The 13,630-nt window shown below is 43.9% G+C and overlaps 2 protein-coding genes across 2 annotated transcripts in view; both read left to right on the forward strand.

Annotated features, from left to right (window-relative positions):
- The first annotated feature begins 4,291 nt into the window (after positions 1-4,291).
- LOC135370370 (vacuolar protein sorting-associated protein 33B-like) lies at positions 4,292-12,321 on the forward strand. Its single transcript, XM_064604105.1, has 20 exons — positions 4,292-4,562; positions 4,805-4,885; positions 5,007-5,071; positions 5,134-5,251; positions 5,404-5,544; positions 5,682-5,786; positions 6,515-6,611; positions 6,797-6,874; positions 7,732-7,805; positions 7,899-7,985; positions 8,165-8,255; positions 8,601-8,669; positions 8,764-8,828; positions 9,149-9,250; positions 9,345-9,530; positions 9,667-9,771; positions 10,092-10,200; positions 10,973-11,083; positions 11,166-11,315; positions 11,756-12,321. The coding sequence occupies exons 1-19, from the start codon at positions 4,473-4,475 to the stop codon at positions 11,243-11,245; spliced, it is 1,854 nt and encodes a 617-aa protein (XP_064460175.1). The 5' UTR covers positions 4,292-4,472; the 3' UTR covers positions 11,246-11,315; positions 11,756-12,321.
- A 1,095-nt stretch (positions 12,322-13,416) lies between these two features.
- The window catches only part of LOC135371263 (small conductance calcium-activated potassium channel protein 1-like), a 186,927-nt gene continuing 186,713 nt past the window's right edge, over positions 13,417-13,630 (forward strand). Inside the window, exon 1 of the mRNA XM_064605354.1 lies at positions 13,417-13,454. The gene's annotated coding sequence lies outside the window, so the exon portion shown is untranslated. The remainder of the gene's footprint in view (positions 13,455-13,630) is intronic.

The following is a 13,630-nucleotide window of genomic DNA, read 5'->3' on the forward strand; positions in this document are numbered from 1 at the left end:
TTAGCTCGGTGATAAGGTGGCTTCCGCACCCTGGGTGGTCGGTCATACGGCCTTTTTGCTTGTTGAAACGGGTAGTAGCCCTCGAGGGTGTCTTGCGCTCCTCGTCGCATGTCATCTCCGTTGGCTGTTGTGAGAGAACATGCCGCAAGGACTGCCATGCTCCAGATTATGTGGACCTTTTGGAAGGACATAGGCACACTTAATCCGGCTCCGAACATAAAGGGCATTGACAAATGTTCAGTACGGTAAGTCCTCTTCATAACAAAATTGCTTTATTCGAATTCTCGCTTTATGCGAAGTGTTACGCGGTCTCGGCCGCCCGGCGACTCCGCTTATAGCGAAGGGTGACACGACGGAAGCCCATATCCAGATTTTTTTTCTTTTTTCTTTCACTTCAATTAAAGGTTGCCAGGGAACTCATCACCATGATTTCCCCCCCCCCCCCCCCCCCCCATGATTAAATAGTTATTTGAGACTCCAGCGGTGTTTCCGCGCGCTTCCGAGGATACTGTCGCTGTTTTTGTGAGACTTCCGTATATATAGAACTGCTGCATATATCGAATTGTTTCTGGACCCAGGTTGACATCGATATAATGATGTTGTTACTTGATGTAACTACTCCAAACGAAAAAGTTAAGGAGGTGCAGGTTAACCTTTGTTTGTGGTACTTCAACCCGTTCGCAAAACACAACAAAGCGACTTTGGCAGGGAAGCTTTCTTCATTTGGCAAGCTGTTTCGAATGGCGTGGTTTTATGTCTTCCTATTGGCCAAACGCAGACGCTACTGTAGTCAGTCAAGTCAGTTTTATTTTTTTACCCCTGTCTTTTAATCTTTTAATCGGTAGGTATAGTGCTTCCTCCTGCTTTGCGCCACTAAGGCCAATTCCACATTTGCACGTTACCATGAAATCCACGTTGGTCCAGCTGCTATGGGTATATCGCACATTAGATCTACTCGGAACGTGCTTACAATACGAAATATACGACGCATAGAAGCTATATATAAGCAGCGGTTATATACCCCTAACAGTATTTGTTGTGTAGAGACGTTTGAACGACCCAGACCCGGAACTCCGCATAAGCCGCGAATGCGAACAGAAAAAGACGGCTGCCACGGTTGGCTGCACAAAGAACATGACCGCGCCTTGTGCTTGCTCTCGGGAAGGGAACAGTGGTGGCATCCTACCATTGTCCCCGTGGCCAACATCTCCTCTGGCTCGTGGCAGACATCGCCGCAGTCGGCAAAATCGGTGACATAATTTTAGCACCCAGTCATGGGAGAGGTCGCGCCATAATAACTACGTACAGAGTTCATACTGGTCTGGTGTCTCCGAAAAAAAAAAAAAAAAAAAGATGTTGATTCGCGTGTATAGACAGTGAGCGGACGGAGTATTTTCTCCTTTCAATTAGTACATCGACAGAGATTAAACATTTTCATGCCGCTCTTCGTTTCTTTTGAAGTGTGCTATATGCAACAGATACCAAGAGGTAGAATGTCACACACACAAAAAAAGAAAGAGTTGCATGGAAGAAACCGGGAATTTTAAACGTCATGGCGAAACCTGGAGTAAAGTAGATAAAAATGTTTCTTTTTTTTCTTTCGGGGGTGGGGGGTGGGGATATCATCTGCCTATCCCAAGTACGCTATCAAAGGTCCGCGTCAGGGGAGGGGTTCTGGAACCCTCCCCCACCCTCTGACTACTCTTCTAGAAGCCTGAGAGAAAACGTATCCACAGCGTAAGTTCCGGGACATTTCGGAAGGCTCATCTATTCCCAAGAAGGAGGTGGACCGTGGATTCTTACGCCATGTCGCGCAATTTTACAGAAGTTCAGTCACAGCAACTCGTCGCGACGTGAGCGGGTTTGCTGTTTATCCTGGGTATCCTGCAGACGCTAAGTGAAATTAAAAAAAGAAGACGTAATATCCGTGTGAAGATGACCCATTACGTTTCAATCTCAATATCTGGAGTAACTAGATCACGTGATGTCTATTTAGAAATGTAATAATTTGTTACCATTATTATTACTGTGATTTACGAAGGTGCATAGCGTATCGCAGCAAATGGTTGTGCAATGTTACGTGAACGGGTCTCCAAGTTATATAGATGCAGCACTTCGCGAGGTAATGAAGTCTGGCGAAGGTTGTGTACTCAGGTTCACTTACGTACACATGAACGGTTCCCATCCAATTGGGATTCCGCCATTTATACAGGATACGCAAGGGACAATCGTTTTTGGCGGAGCACAAAAAGATAAAAAAATCGTCCACTTACCATTTTCGTCGTTCTTCAACTGAGACAACGAGTCTTCCACAAACTACGACCCCCTTCCCTAACACGTACTCTCGTGCCCGCCGATCGACTGCGAATTTACATTTTCTGACTCAGCTGAGCACAACCAGAACACCAGCAGGGGTGAGGACACGATGACACAGCACCAAAACGCTATCGCGATCGAGCCACTTCCACAACAAGACTTATTCCCTCCGGCAGTTCGCATAATCTTCCCGGACGCCGGTTCCAGGAGACGAGTCCACAACAACGCACAGAATATATGCGAGACAAAACAGTACGTGACTCCTAAATCGTCATCGACCTCTCTGAAGACATCAATGAACAATCAGTGCGCAAGCAACACGGCATTCCATGGGTTCCGCGTGCCATGATATCGACTCAGACTACTCAGCGAAGTCCCTCCCTCTCGGTAGCATATAGACCTCCTCGACGGACACACAACGGACGAGCAAGGTCACGGTCTCTGGTTTGCCGTGTTTCTGTGCCTGCCATGTCTCAAGCGAGAGAGGGAGGGAGCACGGGAATGCCAGTGACCTGCATTGCGAACTGTGGCTTCATTCACTTCCGGATGAGTAGATTGGGCGACGCCATCCGAAGAGGATCCTCGTCGGGAAAGGGACCGTCCTGTTGCTCGTTGATGAGGCGAGCAGGGAGCGATATGGCGACCTACCTCGGTAAAAAAAAAAAAAAGAGAGAAAAGGCTAGTTTTTTCACACTTACGCCAGGAAGCACTTTTTTTATTTAATTTGCTCAAGAAGGACAGAGCTTATATAGATGCTGCTGAAACTCGCAAACTGAAAATGTCACGGTCCACTCGTTGTGAATTCCTGTCGAAGCGAAGCGTGTCCTGCGTGGCAGGCTGTTTCGATAGCGGTCCGAAAATCGAAGAGCAAACCCGGGTAGGCATGAAAGGGGCTGGGAAAGTACGACTCGAGCTATATGACCAGCAACTCAAACAAGAATGGCGTGCACCCTGTAAAACTGTTTTTTTTTTTTTTTTTTAATGATTGGTTTTAGTGGTAGGAACGGAATGGTTGAAATTACTGTCACGTAGTTTAGTTCCTCTTACAGGAAGTAATCGTGTCCTGGGGATCGGAGTAATTTGTTAGTGGCACAACATCTGATTACTTATGATATCACTCAGGCCATGTAATGTGTACGCAAAACGTGGGCAACGGTTCAAACGGGTTCAAAATGTTACTCTTATGAGTGAGAATTCACGAAACTTCAAGGATCCAGTTCGACTATATTTGCGTTCTGTTCCCCCGCTTATTATATAAAAGTTTCTCAAATTTAGCATGCGTTCTTGAATTTGAGTTCTTTTTTCTTCTTTTTTTTCTTCTTTTTTTTCTCTTTTTTTTTTTTTATGGTGCGACAGCGACACGGACATGGTTCTTGTTGGACTGTCACTGCGAAATCTGCACCGGAGGGACACCTCCGTTTTGAAATGCACTTTCACATGGCCAACAAATTGGCTAAGCAGTTCGTTAGCTCCCATTTGTGTGATGTGCTTCTGTTGTGTCGGCTCTGTAACACGTAAGTAGCATTTAGACCCACACTTGAGGTTTAGCAACTTGAAGTTCTTCTCTGTTTCGTTTTCGAAATGCCGCGCGCGCCCGCAGTCCGGTAGCGTCAAATAAAAGAAGCTCGCTTTCAATTACATCACGAAGTGTTCGGCGTATCGTTGTGCAGAGCACCTTCCCCGTTTGCAGTTTTGAGATTTGCTACGACACATTCGTACCCGTTTCGTTTGTAAGCCGCTATGCAGCCCAAACCAAAAGTTAATTGGATTGGATTGGATCGGATAGAGCAAACTTCCTTACACTCTAGCTGCACCATCTGTCGGGTAAAAATATCCAGTTCAGTTTGCAGTTTATACAATCAGAATTTTCGCTCCCCCAATAATTGTGTCACTGGTAAATAAAATCTGTCGATACTCTTGATAGCTTATAATATTAGTTATCACTTGCTGACATGGTCACATGGAGAGGGCGGCTCTGGCTGTTCGGCTACCCTGTTCGTCTGCTTGGATCTTACAGAATTCGATTGCGTGTCTTGTGTCTGTTATGGGCCTACTCAACGCATCGATACAACCATGATTATTCGCGCAGATCAGCCGTGTAACTGTTCACGTTCTCACGTTACAGCATTGTAGTCTTCTTGGTTTAAGCGCCCGGGATGGCAACGCTAGGTGTTGACTCTGGAGCCGTGATTCAACAGGTTTTGAAAGGAAGCAATGGGGAATTACTAATAAATACTCTACAAACGGTAAGCACTGCTTTTCATGAGTTTGGTGTCTAAAGGGAGGGACAGAGAAGAGGCGGTTTCAGCATTACCCGACAAAATTCTGTACCTGTGATGCGTCGTCTAACTGTCCTAAAATTTAGAACATTGCGCTGTTGAAGTTACAGTATTCCTATCTTGCACGCAAACTGGGCTGTGTTTGGGTTGGGTGTATCACACAAAACGGAGACCCTCTCATTTTTTCCTCTTATTCTTGTTTTGCTCAGATCGATGGATGCAAGGATCTGGTGATAGAAGAATGTTTAATACAGCCTCTAGACCACATCGCAAGTGCCAGCCGCATAAAGGTTTGTACTTGGATGCCGTGCATCTAATCCCATGTAAAACACAGCTGTCCACCAGTATCAGTCAATGTGTTTAATACAGATGTATACATGTTGTATACAGTGAATATTTCTACTGTTGCAGACTATGGGCGGTGTTTCAAAAATATATAAACTCTTACCTCAGAGTCCTCAGTCCACAAGCAAACAGTAAGTATAGTTCAACTGCATTCCTGGCAACTGTGAACTAGCATACACTTTGTCCGTTTCAGATGTGCATATCTAATGCGGGCCACAATTCCAAACATGACCCTCGTAGCCAACCACATTAACCGTGACAAGCAGCAAGGAAGAAATTGTCGCTACTTTATAATATGCATTCCCAGAAGTGTGAGTTTCACTCTTGCAAAGCCAGGCCACTTTTGTTTCTATTGGTGGTTGTTTAGTCAAAAGGGAGTCGCCACATTTCAATGTAATGACCAAGTTCATCTACAAATAACTTGTCTTGTGTTGTCAACTGCATATATTCTACTTTGTTGTAGGTGTCTGTGATAGAGCAAATCCTCGAAAGTGAAGGAGTTTACGGCCACGTCAAATTGCTAGATTTTCCACTAGGTCTTATTCCACTGGACACTGACGTCTATTCTTTGGAGCTTCCAGGTTTTTTCACAAAGTTCTTTCTTGTAAGTGCGCATCCTGATCCGAGACGAGTGCTGTTCGAGAGCACGTGAACTAATCGCGGCTTTTGGAACTTACCTCGTTGCGTACGTTTCGTTGAGAACATTTCATGTACATTAACTTGTGTTCTCCTCGACCCTAGGATGGTGATAGCTGTTGGACGCATTCCATTTCTCAGTCCATACTGCAACTAGAGAGGCTATGTGGCACAATACCACACATCTATGGACAAGGCAGCTGTGCTGAGGTGAACAATGTTCATACCTCATAACAATTGATAGAATGGCATGGACTCAGTCCAGCCTGTGGGAAAGATACGTGACAGAGAAAGCCGGTGCTTGGGCAGAACTACACAAGTACGACACTGACGACAGCTCAAGTCGTACAGCAGCTGTCTTCAATGTTGTGTTTTGTGTGTTGCGCCAAAGGTCAGGCTTTCTTGTCATGTATCTCATAAGAACTGTTCAGTATGTGGCTTTTTTTTGTACAATTTCTGTGTCGACATGCTGGACTGAGAAGTTCTTGAAGGTGCCTCTCCATTTTTCTCTTGGCATGTGTTGTTCCTCAGGTGCTGCAAGAATGGTGGTTGGTATATGTACTAGCCAGTATAGAGTTGCTATAGTGTTCTGTCCGTACGCATTATCACCAGCACGCAGCATTATCAGTATCACATCAGTGTCACTATAGAAACAGGTAGCATATTCCTGATGTACAGAGAAGAAGGTCAAGACAACACTGGAAGTGGAGCGTGTCTAATCTTGCCTTCTCGTGTAGTCTCCCCACATTCAAGGTAGTATATATATATGTAACGTAAAAGCGCATTACGTGAATTCGCTGGATGCCCATTGCTACTTTGTTCAACACTAATGTTACCCTGCAATTTCATCGTTTCTGCTCCAAAGCCAATGTGTAGATTTTAGTATAAATGTACATCCAAAAATGTAAACTTCATATTTAATTTTCTTGCTCTTCAAGGGCGTCCTTAAAGTATTAAAGCTCTTGCGAGGAAGCACCTCTTCTATGTCCCAGCCTAAACTGCCAAGGATTAGCCATCTATTTCTCTTCGACCGAGGTACGTCCCTAGCAAAGAGGATTTCAACTCTTACAATACATTAGTTATATATAATGAAGATGCCATGTTTCGCCCTCCATGTATTGCAGATTTAGGCAGGCGCTGAAGCCGTTATTTGCGAGTTACTCTCTTCGTACCACATCAGCACGTCCATGCTAAGGCTGTTCTACTTTGTCACCTTTCAGATATTGATTACGCATCTGTCTTACTCACTCAGCTGACATATTCTGGACTTCTTGACGAAACGTTTGAGGTTAACTGCGGTAAGTGATGTATACAGCCTTGAGTTTTCGGATTTCACGATACCTATGCAAGTTGAGGCAAATTTTTTGAAGCAAAACTGTGTCCCATGCTCTGTTATGAGTGAAAGTGAAAAGATATTCTCAATGGTGGCTACCAAGTGCTGGAAACTTCTGGAGAGTTGTTCTTGCCAAGGGCTACAGCTCTTGGTTGTAGCACTTTAAATCAATATCTTGCTGAAATTGAAGGAAACTGATCCTGAGCTCATTAGTGATTCATAACATTGATCATCAATGTCTTAGTGGGCTGGTAGTAAATATGTCGAGGCGCTCTAGTCTTGAGATCAAGCCAAATTTGAGTAAAGTAAGCCAATTGAAAGTGAGCGGACATACCAAAGCTTAGTTCACTAGGTATGGAAATTGTATAATGGCCTTCTCTTAGGACACACAGGGCCAGTGAGAAGGGGCGGGGGGAGGGCACCCTGCGGCCCTGGCCACTTCAGGGGCCCGCACGACCCAAGGCCCATCATAATCATGCATATAATGAACAAATTCTTAGGCTATGTTATCAAAATGTGATGAGGGGGGTCCAGGTATGGCCCGTCCCCAGAGCCCATAATTTCTCTCGCTGGCCCCGAGGACACACTATACAGTTCGGGGAAAGCTCAGTAAGAAAACATTCTTTTGTTGTAAGCATTTTCAAATTTGTCAATCCTACGCGTTGTCCTTGGTTTCGAATATTTGTTCAGCGATGTTGCTGTCAGTAATCCTGCTGGCATGTCTCTTCAAGGTTAAAATTTAGTCTCCATTAAAAGTGATTGTTAAAGAGGTGCGAATAGTGGAATATTATGCATTGCATCGTACTGTTTTTTGCATTTTAGGAAAGGTGTCATACGAAAGAAATGTAAAGGGCAAGAACGAAAAAGTACGCATCACAGTGAACAGCTCTGATCCTGTGAGTAGCCTGTAATGCTAGATATATTAGTGTAATACTTAGGGTACAGACAGTAAAAAGTTACTGACCTGTGGTTATTGACCTCTTTTGCAGGTGTACAAAGAGATTCGTGACACTCATTTCTCCGCTGTGTTTTCCCTCCTTAAAGAGAAAGCGCAGCATCTACAAAGTGGATATGATGTATGTGGGCCTGCATTTTGTGAGACTTATTGTGTTTTATTACACTGCTGCATTTTTTGCATACAGTGTATGCGATTTGGAATCCGTTCAAGTTTCGATTGTGCGAACTCCCAACTTGCGTACCGTGAAATTTGGAAAAGCCGTACCGGCTGGAATAAACATCTGCTGTTACATTTCAGAAAAGACATGGTATGAGTATAGAGGGAATGAAGAATTTTGTCGCCAATGAATTGAAGTCACTTCAACAACAACATTCTTCACTCGCACAACGTAAGGATGTCTCCTACTGTACGTCTGTTAACGTACAGACCTGTGCTGCGAGTCTTCTCTTAAAAAGTGTTAGCTTTTCCCTCTGCGGGAACAAAAATATGTTGTAGAGTCAGAAATGAGAAAAGAGTCTCGTGCTGAATTTTGTGCGACATAACACTAGAATGATTTCACGCAGATATTGTTTTTCAGAGTTTTGATACCACACACTAATTCAGAAACATGTAATTCAATGAAGGCATCAGCAAAATATATATGTAAAATTCCTGGCTTCGGAATTTCAGAGGTAGCCACAGTGAGGATAGGCCTGCTAATAAGTTTCCTCCTTCGCTTGCATTTGTTTCACAGACATTGGATCTTGTGAAGTCATTAAGGACTCGAGAGAAAACTTTGAAGAATATTTGAGGACAGAACACAGTAAGTACTTGCCCTCCACTTGCTTCACTGTTACTCATTTAATATTTAGTCAAATATTTCTTGCGAGCAGTGCCTATATGTCTCCTTGTTGCAGATCTTCTAGAAAGTCTGGAGGTTCGAGAAGGTACGAGCTTTATTGAAGAATGCATAAACCGACAGGTGTGTGAAACGTGATTTTCTTATGCTCCATAGAATGAATGCATTTTTTCTTCTCAGCTCTCTAAGAACTGGAGCTTTTCAGAAAAATCAGAATTGCACAAACTTTGGAGCCTTAACTATAAACCAGGTCACATAGCAACAGTACGTAGCTTGAATATTCAGCATTCAACTACAGTAAACTCAGCAAAATTTTTCGGTGTAGCACTTTATATCTTGGTGGGACAAGTTCCTTAAATGGTGTCAATGCACTTGTACACTGTGGTTGCTGTAGCACTGCAACAGAGTTTTTCATTTGTACGCATGTGTATTTGATTCCCAAGCAACCAATGCTTCGGACATTGCGGCTGCTCTGCCTGCTGTCTCTGACACAAGATGGCGTTTCGCCGAGGGACTTCAAGTCATTAATGCAACAGTTCCTGCATGTAAGTAAAGGCATGGTGCTGCCCGTACAGCTATTCGTAGCACGTATTACAGTACACCGCGGCGTGGACAATAACGTGCAGCGATTTCCTGCAGAGTCACGGCTACGAGCACTTGACCACTTTTCACCGTCTGAAAAAGCTCGGGTTGTACTACGAGCAGGGTTCCACTGCCAGTTCAGCATCCATAGGTGCACCCAAGCTTGCTAGCAAGGTGGCTGCTGCCATGGCATCGTTTCCGAGGAGTAGTAGATTTTCTGTCATCACCAGAAGACTAGCTTTGGTACGTCCTTCGTATGCGGGGCATTTGGACCACAGCGCTAGTCTTTGCAAGTTACCTAATACTGATGTCAAAATACTGATAACGGGCATTGCGATACATTTAACGTAATGTGTTGTTGTTGTAATTGTTTGTACAGATACCACAGTACGCTGGTGAGAACTATCAGTTGAAGCACCCCGATGACATGGGTTATGTCTTTAGCGGCGCGTATGTTCCAATTGCTGGCCGACTGGTAGAACAGGTAAGGACTGTTGAGCGCCACAATGTATCCTGTCTCACAAGCGAGGTGGCAGGTAACATGTTGCCGTAACCATAAGAAGCATTTAAACTACCGGAAAAAAGTACCAGAGCTATTATATAGTACTTTTCAGATTTTGATGCCCTAGGATAGCCACATAGCTCCTCTTTCTCCATTGCCACTATTGGCATATGTCCATAAATAAGTGAGATGGGAAGAAGAATTCCTTTTACGCATTACCGAGACATGTGGCACAGTATAATAGAGTCGAGCACAAAGTTTGAGTTGGTTGTGATTATAAATTGCCATTGTTTGTTCTGTAGATATTACAGCGAGATGGCACACAGGGTTATGAAGAAGCACTTAGGCTCCTTCCTGGTGTAACATTGTCATACTCATCTGGACGTGCAGGCAGTGCTGGGTCCGGACCAGGTAGGAAGTACATTTGGTATGCGCGTACTGCTTAGGCAAGGTGCTCTTGGTGTCACAGAAAAACAACTTTATTTATGATGATCAGTAGAGGCAAAAGTATGGGCATTGGTTATCAAGCTGAAAGCTGTTGTGATCACTACCCCAATAACACCGAATTTCCTCTGGATGTCCGAATAAGTTCCTAACGGATTCCTACGTCCGATGGATATCTGAGGGATATCCATCGGATGTATGAATCCGTTAGGACATTATTCGTACATCCAGAGGATATTCTGTGTTTTGGGGGTACAGGGCTATGTGCTTTGACCTGGGTTGGGTTTCCAGGGTGTCTGGAACAGTCTGAAAAACCCGGAAAACCGGGAATTGCCAGGGAATTTTGATGCGACTGGAAAAGTCCCAAAATTATCGTGGAATTGGCCAAAAAGTAGTTGAAGTCCAGGGAAAATCACAGAGAGGTATTGTGACGATGTGCAGTGAATCAGGAGCGGCCACGCCACAGCAATGTTGCCGCGAGTGCCAATTAGCCAGTACAACAAGCTCAGAGGCAGAAAGCTAGGCCACCCTTTCTAATACTAAATAAATTATCTGTTTTATGAGAAACCTGTATCAAAACATGGCAGCAGGCACCAAGTTCCCTTTTGTTTTTCGTCAGGGAATTCGCTCGCAATAGTCAGTGAAAACATGGGAAAAGTCAGGGAATTCGAAGGCTGTAATTTGGTAGACACCCCGAGTTCTGCATTTTAAGCACAGCTCATATCTTGTTGTATTCCAGGAAGACCAGCAGGGGATGCATCACTCGCACAAAGTGTCGTGCTAGTATATTTTCTAGGGGGTGTCACATTTGCTGAAATTTCTGCTCTCCGTCTCCTAGGAAGGATGAAGAGTAGGTTGAATTGATAATCTCATTGCTCGTGAAATGGAAACTAAGAAGTTCTATACCGTGTTCTTTCCCGTTCCTCTTCCAGAGTATCAGATCATAATTGCAACAACATCCATCACTAACGGAAACTCGTTTTTAAAACAACTTGTCAAAAGGGAAGATTGAGGCTGTTTTTGTCACATAGCATATAATGCAGGTGCAGATGAACCTGGTTTAACAGATTACGTCTTCACCGGTGAGTATTTCTATGCACAAACCTGATGCAAACTGCCACTGTGCGAATGAATTTATAACAGTGCAGCATTGCTATGTTAGACCTCCACTTGTCGTCTAGTGTTATGCAAACGTCCTGTTATGTTTTGCGTAACGGATGCTGGGCATAAACAGCCGTGAAACAATTCATTTTCCTGAATTAAGCAACAAGAGCGTATTAAGGAAGCAGGGAAATGACATTTAGGGTTGGCGAAAGATTGCTCGAAACCCATGTCCAGTGCTGGTCACATGTCGAATCAGATTCCTTAGACTACATGCCTTGCGTGGACTCATCATGTGACTGCTTTGTGTGGCTGTGGTTTTGAAGTCGTTTAGAATACCAGGTCAGGAGGCAGGCTTCTGCGTTTACGTCTGTAGTGACACTTCTCTGTTGCACCCATGCACATGCCTTGCTCTTTTCAGAGATGTTAAGTTGTTCCAGTACGAAGGGCCAATAAGTATCGACATCAACCTGTGCGGTGTACGGACGTTGACTGTTTCATATTTCATAACATTAATATAATAAACCACAGCAGACAAGTTGTGATACAATGCATACATGGGGTTATGTACACCCTAGTTCATTGCTTTTACATCTGGTATATGGGAGTCATGTGCTGCGTTCATGTGCTGCGTGCTGATAAATGATGAGTTTTCAACGGTGTAAATGTTCCACATGTTACACTCTAGAGCTGGATGTTAATGAGTATGTTTGATGTGAAGTCTGGTAGCAGTGTACTCTTTTGTAGAGCTGTCCCATTCTGATAATTATACCTAGGTTTCCTTTTTAGACAAATGTTCGCTGAATATTCTTCTTGAGATTCAGCAAATTCTGGAAGGTTAAATTTTTTGTGAGCTCGTGCATGTGGTAAAATATGCAAAGATGCTGGTTATTTTCCACCTGAAATGGCCCTGTATGTAGCACACACAAGTTACAGATACTGATAACGCCCTTAAATTTATACAGAAATAAATGTAGCAAACACAGAGCCCTAGCTGTAAACTAGGTTGACTCACAAACATGGAGAGGTGTCAACGCTACAATATATCCACTGCATTTTTGCCATTCCGTCCTATACATATATACTTCATGTTGTATGTGAAGAGGGTATGAGGTATTTTGGTTGCTCCTGCCTTTACTGAGGTATGAAGGTATGCATATTAGCATTTCGTTCATACAATGTTGACATAGTGTTACATGCATAGAGCAGATACTGGTTGCACGAAAAATGCAGCCAGTTCACTGTTCAGAGCTGCAATGTCGATATGAAGATGTATGCAACAGTGCTGACTCTCAGGGTCCAACGCTGTCTGCTACAAACTTACAAAGGAGAAAAAACAAATGATGCAGTCATTGAGTAACACAAGGGATCTGATATTCACGATGTGATATGAATGAATGTGACAGTGAATCTTAAGATTACTTGCAATCGTTCATGACCTATTTGTAACTCATTATCGTGCATGATAAATGCATGATTTGAATAACGCATAATCATGGGCATGCGATGTAGTGATGGGTTTTGCTGTGGGTCGAAAAATGATTTGAGGAGTTCATAAGGGTGGGGGGTGGGGGGTGGGGGGGGTGGGGGGGTTCATTATGGCTTGCATTCATTATTCCCATCATCATATTTTCCTCGCGATGTACAAACGTGAACTGTCATTGTAATTATTCAAGTGGATGGGGGCAATGTAGGATATACAATAAAAAGCCTGAGCATACTGACACATTTGTGCTTCGCAGCATTTTCACTTCTCTAGGCTGTGTTGCACAAGTCTAAATGGGTTTGAAGGGATTATGAAATTTCCTAAACATTTTTGCAGAAAACTAGTTCCTGTCGAGGAACGTGCGAAACACCGGAATTTTTTTTTTTTTTCGCAAAAGAAGTGCACCATTTTTTTTAACCACGTGCGGAAATCGTCTCCGATCCTCCCCTGCTCCTCCTCCCTCTAGTGTTCCTCGCCTGCCACGATGTACTAGATGGATTGTACCGACCATGCCATAATCGGCAACTCGCATGTACAGTGCTGGACAAAAGTTTACGGAACATCCTCCGGCACATTCCTTCATCAGAATGACACGCTATCAGCGAATGGCACCGTACCTGATCCGTACCGTACCGTACCGTACCGTAAGTGATCGAAATCCCCGTTGCAAAATAAACTACTGTAAATAAATGTTATTTGACTACAAAATGCACTGTCGCGCGAGGGAAACTGCCAACGGCGAGCTTTGTCTGTCCTGGACATACAAATGCAAACACCGGACGCCCTGCTAAGCCTAACGGCCCGTAAAAT

Source organism: Ornithodoros turicata, chromosome 10 (genome assembly GCF_037126465.1).
Source record: "Ornithodoros turicata isolate Travis chromosome 10, ASM3712646v1, whole genome shotgun sequence".
Classification (NCBI taxonomy): domain Eukaryota; kingdom Metazoa; phylum Arthropoda; class Arachnida; order Ixodida; family Argasidae; genus Ornithodoros; species Ornithodoros turicata.